The sequence below is a fragment of the Pecten maximus genome, chromosome 14 (assembly GCF_902652985.1).
Source record: "Pecten maximus chromosome 14, xPecMax1.1, whole genome shotgun sequence".
NCBI classification, from domain to species: Eukaryota; Metazoa; Mollusca; class Bivalvia; order Pectinida; family Pectinidae; genus Pecten; species Pecten maximus.
Genome location: NC_047028.1, coordinates 30713488 through 30732881, shown reverse-complemented (window position 1 = coordinate 30732881; position 19394 = coordinate 30713488). Strand labels below are relative to the sequence as shown.

Sequence of the window (19394 nt, the reverse complement as noted above, 5' to 3'; positions counted from 1 at the left end):
ATTGACAGAATTCAAGTACATCCGGAAAAATACAAATGAAAAGCGTGGCAAATGATCAAAGACTCTCAGACCACTTTTCTAATCTGATCTGGGCCTAAAGGTTAATCTGATCTTGACCTAAAGGTTAATCTGATCTGGGCCTAAAGGCTAATCCGATCTTGACCTAAAGGTTAATCTGATCTTGACCTAAAGGTTAATCTGATCTGGGCCTAAATGCTAATCTGATCTGGGCCTAAAGGTTAATCTGATCTGGGCCTAAAGGCTAATCTGATCTGGGCCTAAAGGTTAATCTGATGTGGGCTTAAAGGTTAATCTGATCTGGGCCTAAAGGTTAATCTGATCTGGGCCTAAAGGTTAATCTGATCTGGGCCTAAAGGCTAATCTGATCTGGGCCTAAAGGTTAATCTGATCTGGGCCTAAAGGTTAATCTGATCTGGGCCTAAAGGTTAATCTGATCTGGACCAAAAGTCTGATCTGATTTAGACCTGAAGGCAGATCTGATTTAGACCTGAAGGCAGATCTGATTTAGACTTAATGACCATCCAGGACTAAGTCACTACCACTAGATATCTCAGGTTTTATAAATCTCTTCCACACAGTTTGATCAAATCCAAACATTTCATAGACCAAGATGTTCCCTGTCGATGTGTGTCTTTAATGTGGCAAAGTATCCAGGTTCCAACTTCTGTTTGGTGATGGAATACTCAAAACAGGTGTATAAACAAGTACCGAACTCTATGTTAATGGTCACTTGTGTGTCTGATGGTCATTCATTGGTCAGCCCGTGGTCAGCCGATGGTCTGTTACATGTGCCTCTGGTTACCTGGATATGTTCTGGAGGGTTTTAGCTTGCTGTTTAGTAGCTTTAGTTTTCTGAATCACTGTAAAGTTAACTTAAATTAAGATGTCATGATCTGTGCATGATATGTGTACTTAAATATTTTACCCTTGTACAATGCCACCATAATATCACAGACATATTCAGATGACATTCATCTTCCAATGAATGCCCTGGATTGTACTGTAGAGATACACTCAGATTGTACTGTAGAGAGATACACTCAGATTGAACTGTAGAGATACACTCAGATTGTACTGTAGAGATACACTCAGATTGTACTGTAGAGAGACACTCAGATTGTACTGTAGAGATACACTCAGATTGTACTGTAGAGATACACTCAGATTGTACTGTAGAGAGATACACTCAGATTGTACTGTAGAGATACACTCAGATTGTACTGTAGAGAGACACTCAGATTGTACTATAGAGATACACTCAGATTGTACTGTAGACACTCAGATTGTACTGTAGAGATACACTCAGATTGTACTGTAGAGATACACTCAGATTGTACTGTAGAGATACACTCAAATTGTACTGTAGAGAGATACACTCAGATTGTAGTGTAGAGATACACTCAGATTGTAGTGTAGAGAGATACACTCATATTGTACTGTAGAAAGATACACTCAGATTGTACTGTAGAGATACACTCAGATTGTACTGTAGAGATACACTCAGATTGTACTGTAGAGATACACTCAGATTGTACTGTAGAGAGATACACTCAGATTGTACTGTAGAGATACACTCAGATTGTACTGTAGAGATACACTCAGATTGTACTGTAGAGATACACTCAGATTGTACTGTAGAGATACACTCAGATTGTACTGTAGAGATACACTCAGATTGTACTGTAGAGAGATACACTCAGATTGTACTGTAGAGATACACTCAGATTGTACTGTAGAGATACACTCAGATTGTAGTGTAGAGATACACTCAGATTGTAGTGTAGAGAGATACACTCATATTGTACTGTAGAGATACACTCAGATTGTAGTGTAGAGATACACTCAGATTGAAGTGTAGAGAGATACACTCATATTGTACTGTAGAGATACACTCAGATTGTAGTGTAGAGATACACTCAGATTGTACTGTAGAGATACACTCAGATTGTACTGTAATGATACACCCAGATTGTACTGTAGAGAGATATACTCAGATTGTACTGTAGAGAGATACACTCAGATTGTACTGTAGAGATACACTCAGATTGTACTGTAGAGATACACTCAGATTGTACTGTAGAGATACACTCAGATTGTACTGTAGAGAGATACACTCAGATTGTACTGTAGAGATACACTCAGATTGTACTGTAGAGATACACTCAGATTGTACTGTAGAGATACACTCAGATTGTACTGTAGAGATACACCCAGATTGTACTGTAGAGAGATGCACTAAGATTGTAGTGTAGAGATACACTCAGATTGTAGTGTAGAGATACACTCAGATTGTACTGTAGAGAGATACACTCAGATTGTAGTGTAGAGATACACTCAGATTGTACTGTAGAGATACACTCAGATTGTAGTGTAGAGATACAATCAGATTGTAGTGTAGAGATACACTCAGATTGTACTGTAGTGATACACTGAGATTGTACTGTAGAGATACACCCAGATTGTACTGTAGAGATACACTCAGATTGTACTGTAGAGATACACTCAGATTGTACTGTAGAGATACACTCAGATTGTACTGTAGAGATACACTCAGATTGTACTGTAGAGATACACTCAGATTGTACTGTAGAGAGATACACTCAGATTGTACTGTAGAGAGATACACTCAGATTGTACTGTAGAGATACACTCAGATTGTACTGTAGAGAGATACACTCAGATTGTACTGTAGAGATACACTCAGATTGTACTGTAGAGAGATACACTCAGATTGTACTGTAGAGAGATACACTCAGATTGTACTGTAGAGATACACTCAGACTGTACTGTAGAGATACACTCAGATTGTACTGTAGAGATACACTCAGATTGTACTGTAGAGAGATACACTCAGATTGTAATGTAGAGATACACTCAGATTGTACTGTAGAGATACACTCAGATTGTACTGTAGAGATCCACTCAGATTGTACTGTAGAGATACACTCAGATTGTACTGTAGAGAGATACACTCAGATTGTACTGTAGAGATACACTCAGATTGTACTGTAGAGAGATACACTCAGATTGTACTGTAGAGATACACTCAGATTGTACTGTAGAGAGATACACTCAGATTGTACTGTAGAGAGATACACTAAGATTGTACTGTAGAGATACACTCAGATTGTACTGTAGAGATACACTCAGATTGTACTGTAGAGATACACTCAGATTGTACTATAGAGATACACTCAGATTGTACTATAGAGACACTCAGACTGTATTGTAGAGATACACTCAGATTGTACTGTAGAGAGATACACTCAGATTGTACTGTAGAGATACACTCAGATTGTACTGTAGAGATACACTCAGATTGTACTGTAGAGATACACTCAGATTGTACTGTAGAGATACACTCAGATTGTACTGTAGAGATACACTCAGATTGTACTGTAGAGATACACTCAGATTGTACTATAGAGAGATACACTCAGATTGTACTGTAGAGATACACTCAGATTGTACTGTAGAGAGATACACTCAGATTGTACTGTAGAGATACACTCAGATTGTACTGTAGAGAGATACACTCAGATTGTAGTGTAGAGATATACTCAGATTGTACTGTAGAGATACAGTCATATTGTACTGTAGAGAGATACACTCAGATTGTACTGTAGAGAGATACACTCAGATTGTATTGTAGAGATACACTCAGATTGTACTATAGAGACACTCAGACTGTATTGTAGAGATACACTCAGATTGTACTGTTGAGATATACACTCAGATTGTACTGTAGAGATACACTCAGATTGTACTGTAGAGAGATACACTCAGATTGTACTGTAGAGATACACTCAGATTGTACTGTAGAGAGATACACTCAGATTGTACTGTAGAGATACACTCAGATTGTACTGTAGAGAGATACACTCAGATTGTATTGTAGAGATACACTCAGATTGTACTGTAGAGATACACTCAGATTGTACTCCAATTCCTCCCTCATTCATTTCTCCCCTTCAGCACTCCTCCTTTTTCCCCACTCCCTACCCTACCTCTATCTATTCCCCCCCCCCCACCTCCCTTTTCATTTTCTCTCACCTCCTGCCCCTTCTTTCCTCATCCTATTTTGCCCATCCAAGTCCCCTCATTCCCCTCATAATATTTCTCCTCTCTATTTTCCACTCCCCTTTTCCCTCTAAATCCCTCTTCCTTTTTACCCCTCCGGCCTGCTGTCTCTCCCCTCCCTCCTCCTTATCTCCCCTCCAGCCCCCTCTCCTGTCTCCCCCCACCTCCTGTTCCCTCCCCTATAGAGCCTCGTGAGACTGTTACACCATACCACGGTACTTACACAATGCACATGCGGCCTGGCCTGACCTGACGGAGTACTGGCCAGTAATGAGAGTAGACATTCTGTACTAATCAGTGGCCCATATTCATGTGTTATGGACCATCTCCTACAGGAGTTCCGGACCCCTCCACCTCCGTGTTCCTGTTCGGAATACCTACAGGCGTGTCTTGGGTGGGTATATGGTTTGACACCTGTGTCAACATAGACAACCAGTAATGTTTAATGTATGTAATTGGACATGATTTAATGCTTGAACTGCTTGTACAAAATCATATTACACACTGACATACCTACATTTTGTTTTATTTGCTATGTGATATAAATATTTCCATAATGTGGAACTAGTTTAACCCCTAGCTAGTACGTCAATACTACACCTGTAAATTTATTTGAAATCTACATCACCTTGTCTCTCTCTTATTTAAGTTTATATATGTATTACAAGCATGTTCATGCATATTCAAAAAGATAATCTGCATAGAAATTTACTGAATATATAATTTCTAAATATATATAGTCTAGAATCAGTTGCAACAGTGCGAGGTATAGAAATGAAAACTTTGTGGAGAGTGTGTTCTGCTCAGTTAGCTTTTACACCTGAATTGATGTGTCGCTACACATTCAAGTAGAACAGCAATAAAAAGCTAAACTCTTGTTCACTGAGTACAAGGCCATACTAAACCCTTTTTTATAAGTTTACCTTTCGTTTAGAACAGGCGACTAGATTTAAACTGCTATTTTAATGGCAGAGTTTCAAGGCCATAAAAGGTATTTTTTTAAAAGATTCCCGATAATTCTGTTCAATAGCAAATTGTAAAGGGGAGTGTTTTGTAGGTTTTACTAAGAAGTAATATGAATCCTTTATTTGCTTTGTAAACAATATTAAACAAAAAGGGGAATAAAAAAATAATAACAGGTTTAATAAATTTTTAGTAATTATTAGCTTCTGATGTGATTAAACATGGAAAAAATTATCTTCTTGTTTTCCAACTAAAATTAGAATTGCTTTACTAAATATACCTTCCCTAATTTGTGTTTTGAAACATTTTAGACAAATCTTTCTTTTTATTTTCATAAAACAAATTAAAGTACTAATATAATCAAAGCTAAATGAACTGTTATTATTTAGTTTCAACTTCTCCAATGATAAATTGGATTTTTTTTTATTCCAGTGAAAATTTAAGTGCTGAAATTTTATTTTTATCAGTGTTTTGATTTTAAATGAAATCTTGACAATATCACACCAGGGTTATTATCAGTAAGTTGAAGTACTCTCTGTCATTTGGTGAAACAAACGTATGTGAGGGATGTCTACTTAACACTGATGAACATATGTTGGCGGTGTAATTATACAGTCATGAACGCCGTTTGTTTACAGCTTATGTCATCAATATATATACATGTATTTATTTTCTTAGGAATGTACTCACTCAGAATCTCTGTGATTGGCACACAATAACAGTGTCTGGATCACCGAGCCATAATAGAGGTCTTGGATACTGTAAATGTACATGTTTAAATGGTGTTATTATTTTAGCGATTTCCATAGCAGAAAAATCAGGATTGCTCTCTTTGAAGTTTTAATTATGCCCCCGCCTTGAAATGGGGGACATATAGTGTTACCCATGTCTGTCCCGTCCCACCTCCTCATGTCCTATCCCGTCCCGTCCCGTCCCCGATGCAATTTAACTAGCTTATCTCAGGAACTGCTGAGGTTTCGGGGTGTCAAGTGGCAGTGGGGTCATTTATGTCTTACAGACATTTTCTGGTATTTTTATTGTTTTGCATAAGATATATGGTAGATGCGCCAATATGCCACTCTGGTAAAATTGGAAATGCTTTGAAAGAACAAATACAGCTGTTTTTAGACTATAAGATATGAGCACAATTTCATAAAGGTTGAATTGATTAGTCATACTTCAATATCATGATTTCTGAAAAATGTTTGACACATCCTGGATACATCAGGTGACACATCCTGGATACACCAGGTGACACATCCTGGATACACCAGGTGACTTATCCTTAATACATCAGTTGACACATCCTGGATACATCAGTTGACACATCCTGGATACACCAGGTGACACATCCTGGATACACCAGGTGACTTATCCTTAATACACCAGGTGACACATCCTGGATACATCAGTTGACACATCCTGGATACACCAGGTGACACATCCAGGATACATCAGGTGACACATCCTGGATACATTCAGTGACACATCCTGGATACATCACCAAATGTTTGACACATTCTTGAAAGATCATAGGCAAATGCTGACTTTGCATGGACATATATTGACAAATGAATTGAACCTTACTAAGTCAGACCTTGGAAAATATACCCATGTAAAGTGACAGTATGTGTTTATGATGATGTGTGTTCCTGTGTAAATTTCTTTCGATTAAAAAATATAAATACACTATAGGTTTGGGATTTAATCTGGGTAAATAAGTTAACCTTACAGGTTTTGGTTTGTAAATGTCTTGGCCAATTAAGTATGCATTCAAAACATTATACAGAAATGTATTCTGAAATAAAATGTCTGAATGCAAACTAATATATATATATATATATACAGTGGGAATTATATATATATACATGTAGATGCAACAAGCAGTCATTCTAAAACTCAATAAATGCTGTGTATCATACATGTATGTGTTCAAGTCCTTTGTGTACCTACACTTATTACAAATTCATGAAGAAGGAAATTGGCCATTATAGACTCATAAAACTGTAGTTATGATGTATTATATATGAAGGATGGAGTTATCATTATTAGACATATCTTTAATCTCTACATTATACAATATACAGGTGATATATTTTTATTGTGTCTCAGATATTCACACAGGTATGTGAAAACTATAAATACAGTAGGTTACATGTTTTCTGCAGCAGGATGAATTCCGCAGAAAAGATATGAAAGACATAGGTAGAAAAATGAAAGAGATGATACAAGATGAATATACAGGATTTAACAGTGGTGGATTAACTAAGACAGATTTGACAGTAGGGGGTTAACTTAGACAGGTTTGACAGTAGAGGGTTAACTAAGACAGGTTTGACAGTAGAGGATTAACTAAGGCAGGTTTGACAGTGGGGGGTTAACTAAGACAGGTTTGACATTGGGGGAATTAACTAAGACAGGTTTGACAGTGGGATATTTACTAAGACAGGTTCGACAGTGGTGGATTAACTAAGACAGGTTTGACAGTGGGGGATTAACTAAGACAGGTTTGATAGTGTGGGATTAACTAAGACAGGTTTGACAGTGGGGGAATAACTAAGGAAGGTTTGACATTGGGGATTAACTAAGGAAGGTTTGACATTGGGGTATTAACTAAGGCAGGTTTGACATTGGGGGATTAACTAAGGAAGGTTTGACATTGGGGGATTAACTAAGGCAGGTTTGACATTGGGGGATTAACTAAGGAAGGTTTGACAGTAGAGAATTAACTAAGACAGGTTTGACATTGGGGGATTAACTAAGTCAGGTTTGACATTTGGGGATTAACTAAGAAAGGTTTGACAGTGGGGGAATAACTGTGGCAGGTTTGACATTGGGGGATTAACTAAGGAAGGTTTGACATTGGGGGATTAACTAAGGGGGGATTAATTAAGGCAGGTTTGACATTGGGGGATTAACTAAGGCAGGTTTGACATTGGGGGATTAACTAAGGAAGGTTTGACAGTGGGGGATTAACTAAGACAGGTTTGACATTGGGGGATTAACTAAGAAAGGTTTGACAGTGGGGGAATAACTATGGCAGGTTTGACATTGGGGGATTAACTAAGGGAAGGTTTGACAGTGGGGGATTAACTAAGTCAGGTTTGACATTGGGGGGTTAACTAAGGAAGGTTTGACATTGGGGGATTAACTAAGACAGGTTTGACATTGGGGGATTAACTAAGGAAGGTTTGACATTGGGGGATTATAACTAAGTCAGGTTTGACAGTGGGGGGTTTACTAAGACAGGTTTGACATTGGGGGATTAACTAAGGAAGGTTTGACATTGGGGGATTAACTAAGACAGGTTTGACAGTGGGGGTTAACTAAGAACAGTTTGACATGGGGGATTAACTAAGGAAGGTTTGACAGTGGGGATTACCCTAAGGCAGGTTTGACAGTGGGGGATTAACTAAGGAAGGTTTGACATTGGGGGATTAACTAAGGAAGGTTTGACATTGGTGGATTAACTAAGACAGGTTTGACAGTGGGGGTTAACTAAGACAGGTTTGACATTGGGGGATTAACTAAGGAAGGTTTGACAGTGGGGGATTACCTAAGGCAGGTTTGACATTGGGGGATTAACTAAGGAAGGTTTGACATTGGGGGATTAACTAAGGAAGGTTTGACAGTGGGGGATTACCTAAGGCAGGTTTGACATTGGGGGATTAACTAAGACAGGTTTGACATTGGGGGATTAACTAAGACAGGTTTGACAGTGGGGGATTAACTAAGGAAGGTTTGACATTGGGGGATTAACTAAGACAGGTTTGACATTGGGGGATTAACCAAGGCAGGTTTGACAGTGGGGGATTAACTAAAGCAGGTTTGACAGTGGGGGATTAACTAAGGAAGATTTGACAGTGGGGGATTAACTAAGGAAGGTTTGACATTGGGGGATTAACTAAGACAGGTTTGACATTGGGGGATTAACCAAGGCAGGTTTGACAGTGGGGGATTAACTAAAGCAGGTTTGACAGTGGGGGATTAACTAAGGAAGATTTGACAGTGGGGGATTAACTAAGGGGGGGGTTAACTAAGGAAGGTTTGACAGTGGGATATTTACAAAGACATGTTTGACAGTGGGGGATTAACTAAGGAAGGTTTGACATTGGGGGATTAACTAAGTCAGGTTTAACATTGGGGGATTAACTAAGGCAGGTTTGACATTGGGGATTAAATAAGGCAGGTTTGACATTGGAGGGTTAACTAAGACAGGTTTGACATTGGAGGATTAACTTAGACAGGTTTGACATTGGAGGATTAACTTAGACAGGTTTGACATTGGAGGATTAACTTAGACAGGTTTGACAGTGGAGGATTAACTTAGACAGGTTTGACATTGGAGGATTAACTTAGACAGGTTTGACATTGACGGATTAACTAAGGGGGGATTAACTAAGGGGGGATTAACTAAGGTGGGAATAACTAAGGTGGGAATAACTAAGACAGGTTTGACAGTAATCTAAAATGCACATGTTCCAGTGATTTGGAGTTATCAGATAGTTTTAAATAAAGAATAAGGTTTGAATTTAAATATGAATCGTAGTCTTTGCTTTGGATAGCAATAGGCTTATAAGTATTCTTGTTTGTAAGTTATACTTATTACATAATTTAAAATTGAATTCAGAATGTGCAATATTATGTAATAAGATATGTAAATTATCCATAAATGTTAATAGATTTGGAATTTGGTTGACAATTGTGATTAAAATGTATTTATAGAGTTTAGAATGAAGGGTCATTTAAATAGCATATCTTGTGATATAAGCCCATAAATGACTCTTTATGTCCATATTGCTTCTATAGACTCTAGTGAGCATAATAGCACATTATTTTGTGCAATGTTCCCTAGCTGAAACAGCTTTTACATTTTTGCTGAAAATTAAATAAATGTTGACAGCAAGGGCCATAGTTAGTCACGATTCTGATAAAATGCACCTGTTGGAGATTCATCATAAAGGCTTATGAAAAATCACTCTGCTGTTTAGATGACCCTTATAACGACCAATAGTCTGCAGTTCGGATGTCCATCTGTCCTTCCGTAAACAATCCAACACTAGAGTAACATCACAACAACAATACTGTCATATCTTATGTTTCTATATATATATGGTTTACATGTATAATCTGAACATACATGCAGCAATGTACCTATGTTCCGAATAAACTAAGTTATAATCTAGCCGATGTCAAGTATGTCTTATAGATATGAAACAGTCCATCTAAAAACTTTTAAAGGTGATATTGGAGGTAAAAATGATGTAGAAAAAGCTGTTAAATTTAAATACGAGTGAAAGCAGCAAGGCTATAGAAAAAGGTCAACATTTGAATTGTTGCCTTACTCGTACAAACACTTTGTAGACCTTGACTCCCAAATACATCAGAATCAATGGAAAGTTTGTGTTGGAGAACCGGTAAATCTATAACGGTGAATGTCCAAACAGTACAAATGTTGGTTTAACTGTAAGTTGTATATGGATTTTTTTAGACCACCTCATTGACTTTGTGACTACAACACAATTCATTAAAAGGGATAAGAGGAGGGAATTCAGCAAAATGGCACCTACTTAATATTGACTCATTTTAGTATAAATTAAGGTAAAATGGCATTAATCGATCACATCATTACTGCCCAGTTCTACTTTGGAATATACTCAAGTCGTTGATATCCTAATACAAGCACGTAACAACACGACTATGATGACATGAACTAATGTACGATGTATGATTAACTGGGTATAGTGATCTTCCGTCTTGTAAGATGGAAATTGAAAAACTAACTTGAGCTTTCTCTATAAGTTAAATTTACTTTTGAGGGAATTTTACAGGCTCTCTTGAAAATAGAGACATTTACATTATCTGATATTTATAAGCAGTGCCTATATCATAAACCTACTACTATTTATATAATGTAAAATGTCATTGGTAGGTTGTGTCATCTGTAGGACATGAATGACATATGAGGATACCGTAGTTATCTTATTATAAGCCCAGGAAAACTTCATATCAACTCATTTGACAAAGCCATCGTAGTCTCAATGCAAGACAATGATATAGAGGATGCGCACTCGTGAAAAATATCAAAATATTAGCCCCACTCGTGAAATATATTTGGTATTACTGAAGACACTGTTAGATATTCTGTTTATTACATTTTTTATCAACGAAAAACCTACCCCGTATGCTAACTATGCCTACAGCGATAATTTGTAAACAAAAAAAGTAGGTCCCCCTGTCCAGGTGCTGACATATATGTCGGGCTTTCTGATTGGTCAATTATTTTGGTATTTTTAGCCCACCATCATCAGATGGTGGGCTGTTCAAATCGCCCTGCGTCCGTGGTCCGTCGTCCGTCCGTCCGTCCGTCCGTCCGTCCCTCCGTCCCTCCGTCCGTAAACAATTCTTGTTATCGCTATTTCTCAGAAAGTACTGAAGGGATCTTTCTCAAATTTCATATGTAGGTTCCCCTTGGTGCCTAGTTATGCATATTGCGTTTTGAGACCAATCGGAAAACAATATGGCCGACAGGCTGCCATCTTGGATTTTGACAATTGAAGTTTGTTATCGCTATTTCTGAGAAAGTACTGAAGGGATCTTTCTGAAATTTCATATGAAGGTTCCCCTTGGTACTTAGTTATGCATATTGCGTTTTGAGACCAATCGGATAACAACATGGCCGACAGGCAGCCATCTTGGATTTTGACAATTGAAGTTTGTTATCGCTATTTCTGAAAAAGTACTGAAGGGATCTTTCTCAAATTTCATATGTAGGTTCCCCTTGGTGCCTAGTTATGCATATTGCGATTTGAGACCAATCGGAAAACAAAATAGCCGACAGGCAGCCATCTTGGATTTTGACAATTGAAGTTTGTTATCGCTATTTCTGAGAAAGTACTGAAGGGATCTTTCTCAAATTTCATATGAAGGTTCCCCTTGGTGCCTAGTTATGCATATTGCATTTTGAGACCAATCGGATAACAACATGGCAGACAGGCAGCCATCTTGGATTTTGACAATTGAAGTTTGTTATCGCTATTTCTGAGAAAGTACTGAAGGGATCTTTCTCAAATTTCATATGAAGGCTCCCCTTGGTGCCTAGTTATGCATATTGCGTTTTGAGACCAATCAGATAACAACATGGCCGACAGGCAGCCATCTTGGATTTTGACAATTGAAGTTTGTTATCGCTATTTCTGAGAAAGTACTGAAGGGATCTTTCTCAAATTTCATATGAAGGCTCCCCTTGGTGCCTAGTTATGCATATTGCGTTTTGAGACCAATCAGATAACAACATGGCCGACAGGCAGCCATCTTGGATTTTGACAATTGAAGTTTGTTATCGCTATTTCTGAGAAAGTACTGAAGGGATCTTTCTGAAATTTCATATGTAGGTTTCCCTTGGTGCCTAGTTATGCATATTGCGTTTTGAGACCAATCCGAAAACAACATGGCCTACAGGCAGCCATCTTGGATTTTGACAATTGAAGTTTGTTATCGCTATTTCTGAGAATGTACTGAATGGATCTTTCTCAAATTGCATATGTAAGTTTCCCTTGGTGCCTAGTTATGCATATTGCGTTTTGAGACCAATCGGATAACAACATGGCCGACAGGCAGCCATCATGGATTTTGACAATTTAAGTTTGTTATCACTATTTCTGAGAAAGTACTGAATGGATCTTTCTGAAATTTCATATGTAGGTTGCCCTTGGTGCTTAGTTATGCATATTGCGTTTTGAGACCAATCAGAAAACAACATGGCCGACAGACCGCCATCTTGGATTTTAACAATTGAAGTTTGTTATCTCTATTTCTCAAAGTACTGAATGGATCTTTCTCAAATTTCATAAGTAGGTTCCCCTTGGTCCCTTGTATTGCATTTTTGGACCAGTCTGTCCTGAAAACAACCTGGCAAACAAACAGCCATTATCGTTAAATCTCAAATGTCTTATATAGCTAGGATTCCCTTGTTTGAAAAGTACTGGAGGGATGTCTCAATTTGCACAGATTAGTAAAATGAAGGGAAAAGTAGAGAAAAGATCAATCTGACATGGAACCTATGAAGATCATTCAATGGTGGGCGCCAAGATCCCTCTGGGATCTCTTGTCTAATCATTAATTTGATTGGTCAAATCAGCAAAAGTGATATTTTTCACTAGTGAAAATTATCACTTTTATAGAATGAATAATTTTTGATATTTCACTGGTAAAAATGCTATAAATAGCATTTTTGTTTGGATTTATATACTGAACTGCAATAGACATGGCTAGTCTTATTACCAGTCTAATTGATGGACAAATATACACAGCATTAGAACTGGCATGCTTTTTTTATGTTTTTTAGCAGGAATGTTTAATATATTTATTCATCATGTTTAAGAAAGTTGGACAGTTGCAGCAAATGAAGCTCAATATATTAAACTGAAATATAGTTCAAATATAATGTTCAACTGAACTTTTTTTATTTAATCCGTTGTATCTAATGTTACAAAACCAGGTATAAACATCTACATATAGTTATCTGACTGTGGTGTTAATTACAGGGTACAGTTATCCTCTTGAAATGTTATCCTATTCCTGGCAGTTTGATTGGTATAATCAAAATGAAGGAGAAAAAAAAAAAAAAAAATCATTAAACAAAAAATGAAGGTATGATGAATTATATAGAAAAATCTGTCTTTTATCAAAATTATTCTCCTTTTTTATTTGATACTGTACACTACTTCTTGTATTTGGGGATGATATAGATACCAATTATGGTAATCAATATTGACATTATATTTAACGTGTTTATATTGATGCTGTTTTCAGAGATAAATCTGTAATATTATAATCATTGTATTTACAGGGGTCCCTACAGCGTGGTCAAACGATGTGTACACAAAGACACAGGACAACAGTTTGCGGTCAAGATCGTGGATGTGGCCAAATTCACGTCCAGCCCTGGCCTTGGGACAGAAGGTAAGGAGAAAATTGACAAGAAAGTTACATACGTCCAGTCCAATAGGAGTTATCTCCCTTCCCTCACAAAACTTTAATGTTAAAAATCATTAAGTTCATTGCTGGTTTTTAGCTCATCTCTTCGAAGAAGAGGGAGAGCTTATGTTGTCACTCCTGCGTTGGCGTCGGTGTCGGCGTTAGTTTTTTAAATGTCAAGTTTTTAGTGCAAGTGTTGAAAGGCATAGTAATTTATGGCAATATGGTCCCTGTGGGGGTTAAACTTTTTGAAATTTTTTGGACTTAGAAAATTTTTGCGTTAAGTTTTTGGTGCAAGTGTTGAAAGGCAATAATACATCACTTTATAATTGTACTAGGGTGCTGATATTTGGCAATAGAGTCCCTATGGAGTAAAACTATCCCCTGCCGGAGTTAAAGTAAAAGATTTTTGGGGGAAAAAACCAGATTTTTCAAATTTTTGGACTTAGAATATTTCTGTGTTAAGTTTTTGGTGCAAGTGTTAAAAGGTTTTAATGCATCACTTTATAATTGTACTAGGGTGCTGATATTTGGCAATAGAGTCCCTCTGGAGTAAGACTATCCCTTCCTGGAGTAAAAGTAAAAAAAAAATTGATTTTTTCTTTTTAAATCTGTTATTTTTTATCCCCCGCGAAACGCGTTTGCGGGGGATATTAAATTGGGCTCCGTCCGTCCGGCCGTCCGTGTGTCCGTCCGAGATTCTTTTCCGGGCTATAACTCCATAACCGTTCAATGCAGCTCCTTGAAACTTTCTGTATATATCCGACTAGTGCCCTAGTTGTGCCTTTTGCTATTGCGGACCTTCCATTTTCGGTATTTTTTCTGTCACCATGGAAACTTGGTCAAAAATACCAAATTACTGTTTCCTTTTGTTTCTGGGCTATAACTCCATAACCGTTCAACGCAGCTCCTTGAAACTTTCTGTATATATCCGACTAGTGCCCTAGTTGTGCCTTTTGCTATTGCGGACCTTCCATTTTCGGTATTTTTTCTGTCACCATGGAAACTTGGTCAAAAATACCAAATTACTGTTTCCTTTTGTTTCTGGGCTATAACTCCATAACCGTTCAATGCAGCTCCTTGAAACTTTCTGTATATATCAGACTAATGCCCTAGTTGTGCCTTTTGCTATTACGGACATTCCAATTTCGGTATTTTTTCTGTCACCATGGAGACTTAATCAAAAATACAAAATTACTTTTTCCTTAATAACTCTTACTTTGAGCTTGATATAAACATGTATTTGGGTTTTCATACCAACTGCGGGGCGCGGGGGATAAAGCCAAGCTTTGCGGCTCCTTGTTTTTTTAAATCTTTGGACTTAGAACATTTTTTTAAGTTTATGTTGCAATTGTTGAAAGTCATAGTAAACATGGCATTAGGTTCCCTGTGGGGGTTAAACTATCCCTTTCCGGAGTTAAACTGAAAGATTTTTTTTGGGGAAAAAAAAGCAGATTTTTAAAAATTCTTGTGCAAGTTTTGAAAGCTATTAACATAACTTTATGATTGTACTAGGGTGCTGATAATTGGTAAAAGAGTCCCTATAAAGTTACACTGTCCCTCCTCGGAGTGAAACTGAGAAAAAAAACAATGTGAAAATGCTCACATTAGACAATTTATATACCGGTCCACATTTTTCAAGGGAGACAACTCTCATTAGGATAATATTTCATCAAAAAATTAAAAAAATAGGTCCAAAAGAAATTACATTTGTATTTAATATATTCATTTAATCTACAACAGCATAGCTTGTCTCTTGAATGTTTGTCAATAAATAATTTATATATATATAAATTGGTATGGCTTTGAAAATTGCATGAATTCACAAAACATAATCTGATCAAGTAAACATTATAAATATTATTAATGCAATTTGCTAAACCATACCAATTAATATACAGTGGAACCTCTATAAACCGAACATGCATGGGACATGACTATTTGTTCGGTTTATAGAGGGTTCGGTTTGGAGAAGTTGATCGAAAAATGACCGGTCAAATTCCGGATATAATTGGTTGGACGATGTTTTATTAGAATGCATCCGATTACAAAACGGCACGTACATACTAAGACAATTTGGATTGTCTGAATAATATGCATATTATGAAAGTTAATCAATGTATATATTGCAGAATATATAAGAAAGGCAAATGACTATAACAATAGTTTTAAACAGTATTTTCACATGTACAACTACACTTTACGATCGGCCTACATTTTGTTACATCCGGTGAAGCCTCGTCATGTGGATGGGGCCAATAGTCCGATACAGAATATTTTACACATCAAATAATATTAAAGGGTGTGAAGATGTTTTGTTTCAATATCAATTACAATTGATCAGATGATACTGGTCGTATTTCCGACATCGCTGTTGTCTAAAAAAACCATCACGGGCTTCTTTACGAAAACAACCCCTTTTGGGCCTCATTTAAATTAAATGCGAAACTCAGGCTTCTAGCTCTACTTGCATTGAGAAGATAAACGAACCGACGCGCTTCAATGAAGTGTGGCATTGTTTCATAACTGTCGTGTTGATTATACACTAGGCCTTCCGTCATAATGCCCCCTTGGGGTATATATTGGATACCTGTACAAATCACCTACGTAGGTCCCGAGACAATAAGGCTTCACACAATACCCGTCACAGTTGTTGTTTCACGGTTGACTGGCCTGACCTCGTGTCATAATCGCCCAGGTAAGGCCGGTTTTCAGAAGTAATTTTTGGTATATTTTAACAGGAACCGGACACAAAATCAGTCCGGTGTTCGGAATTCAGAGGGATCGGTATTTGGAAGTTTTTTAATACTATAATAAAGAAGGACCAATTCCGTACAATGACAATTCGTTCGGTATTCAGAGGTGTTCGGTTTTTAGAAGGTTCGGTTTTCGGAAGTTGCACTGTATTTGAATTATTTATTAACAGACATTTGCGAGACGAGCTATGCTGTTCTCCAACAGCTCATGGTATAAATAATGAAATGGGTATTTTTACTAGGATGTTGATATTAACTGATTTATCAAACCAAACGTTTGTATAAGAATATAGGAGGGAGACCTGAGTTTTTGGCCCAGAATTCTTTATCAATAATGTCGTTTGTTGTAGATATTACTTACATACAGTACAATTGGTCCAGAAGATATATATATACCAGGTTGTCATTTCAATGTATTATTTTGTCAAAAGGATCGAGGCTTATAAATGTTCTTTTCAGAGATTTCAACATTCTTACACCCCTAATTTCCTCCCAAGAAATTCCAAGAAGTTCAGTTGGCACTATGTGAAAGTCCTCAAGTGTTCTACAGATATTCAATGTCGACAAACCAGAAAAAAACCCTTCAATATTCAGACAGTTTCTGCTGTTTTGGACTCACTTACATTTCAGCCATGTATTGACACCACCTCTATTATTGGTTTTAAGAGGTTTTATACATTGCATAGATCTATACCTGAGAGGTCCAGCATATATAGCAGTAAATGTTAAAATTTAATATCTGTGGTACCAGGGGGACTATGTTCTTGAATTATTTTTACATATTTTTTCACATTATTTTGTTAAGTAAAAAAAATCAATTTAGATTAAAAAATTGTTTTCTTGACTTACCTCTTAAATGCTAACTTGTCAAACATTGTTGTATCAAAGTATTATATTGAAAATAATAAAAAGACATAAAAAAAAAGAAAAAAAAAAGAAGAAAAAAATGTTTTTCACACCTGTTATAAATGTAATTGTCTTAATTGAAAGGATTTTTTTTCTGGAATTATTGAAGTTTACAATGTGTAACAAACAAAGCATTCAGTATTTCTACTAAGGTGAGAATATTTCTGAGGATTCAGTCCAAATAATGATGTAAAAAATTCAACAGGAATATCCAAATCTATCACTCGTTTGTGACGTAGACAGATAAATCTCCATCAAAGGGTCAAACATTTTAACCCTAGGGATGTGATTCTGTGTCTACACAATACTGGGATGATTGATTATTTTCACCCTCGCTTCTCAGCTGTCAAAAACTACACTGTGCTGTGATTATTTTCACCCCTCTCTTCTCCACTGTCAAAAACTACACTGTGTTGTAACTGTTGTAACGGTGAACCCACTGCACTCGACTGTCATCAACGACATGTGCTGAAAGTGTGCGATGAAATTGATTGCGTGAACGTATGGCGAAAAGATAGCACTGTGTAAAGTAATGACATCTGATAAGGCGATCCTGTTGTTAAGTGTACAGATTAAAGGCCCATGTGGTCGAGATAGATTCCGACAGAATGTAATCACGATGGAGCAGTACTGGCTGTATTAACTGGACATTTTTAGTCCCTTACCGGTGAAACTGGGAGGACTAAAGGTTTCCTCCCTATTCCTTCGTCCATCCATCTGTCCATCTACTCCATTTCAACACTTTTCTCTGCTATGCTTCTATACCATGGCATCTGTTGTCCATCAACAATTTCTTCAAATTGCAAAAGGGGACATATTGGCTATTTTTCTATAAACAACTTCTTCTCTAGAACTGTGCTCTTGATATTACTCATATATTTTAGCTGGAAGCATCCCCACCCCCACTTCACACTTTCACATTTTGAAAAAAATGATACAGAATTTATATAACACTGATTTATTACACCATATACGTATGGTAACCAGGTTTACATCTTTGTATCTTTATGTGGCTTTTTGCTTTTACATTTTACAGACCTGAAAAGGGAGGCGAGTATATGTCACATGCTAAAACAACAACACATTGTGGAGCTCCTGGAGACATACAGCTCAGAAGGAATGCTCTACATGGTGTTTGAATAGTAAGTTACCTCCCTTTATTACGGGATTACCTCCCTTTATTACGGGATTACCTCCCTTTGTAAGTTAGTTGATGATATATGTACATGTTTATGCAGGTGTTTGAATAGTAAGTTACCTGTATTTATTTGGTCACCTGGGCCAAAGGACCAAGGTGAGTTTTTGGCATACCTGATGAGCTGATGAGGGGGGGTCAACAAGGGGTCAATTTGGCCCTTTTCTGGACGAATATTACTTTAAAACTATTCACTGGATATCAATCATATTTTTTCTGAAAGCATTCCCTTAAGTGGTGAGGAAACTCAATATGTACAAGTGATGGGGCTGTGATGGGGCTGACCCTCCAGCAGCCTTAGAAATGGGGCCCAAAAGGGGAATTTAAATTCTTTAAGAACTTTGTTTTGTAGAAATGAGAGGATTTGGTTTTAATTTGATTTCTACATTAAGGAGAGATAGGTGCCCTTTAGCAATCAGTTTGTCTGTCTGTACACCAATCTGTCCAACTGTCTCTCTATCCGCAAAGTTAGTTCCCAGCCGTTAACTTAATAT

General features: G+C 37.1%; 1 protein-coding gene across 10 annotated transcripts in view; it reads left to right on the top strand.

Moving 5' to 3' along the window:
* Positions 1 to 19394, top strand: part of LOC117341584 (peripheral plasma membrane protein CASK-like) — a 268153-nt gene that overhangs the window by 57197 nt on the left and 191562 nt on the right. For 5 of the 10 annotated variants that reach the window (XM_033903435.1, XM_033903437.1, XM_033903434.1 and 2 more), the window contains exons 1-3: positions 4337 to 4495; positions 13916 to 14028; positions 18742 to 18847. In XM_033903435.1, coding sequence (XP_033759326.1) covers positions 4419 to 4495; positions 13916 to 14028; positions 18742 to 18847 — 296 coding nt within the window. In that variant the 5' untranslated portion in view covers positions 4337 to 4418. Of the gene's footprint in view, positions 1 to 4331; positions 4496 to 13915; positions 14029 to 18741; positions 18848 to 19394 lie in introns of those variants that run through there. The other 5 variants (XM_033903433.1, XM_033903432.1, XM_033903428.1 and 2 more) reach the window with 3 other exon arrangements.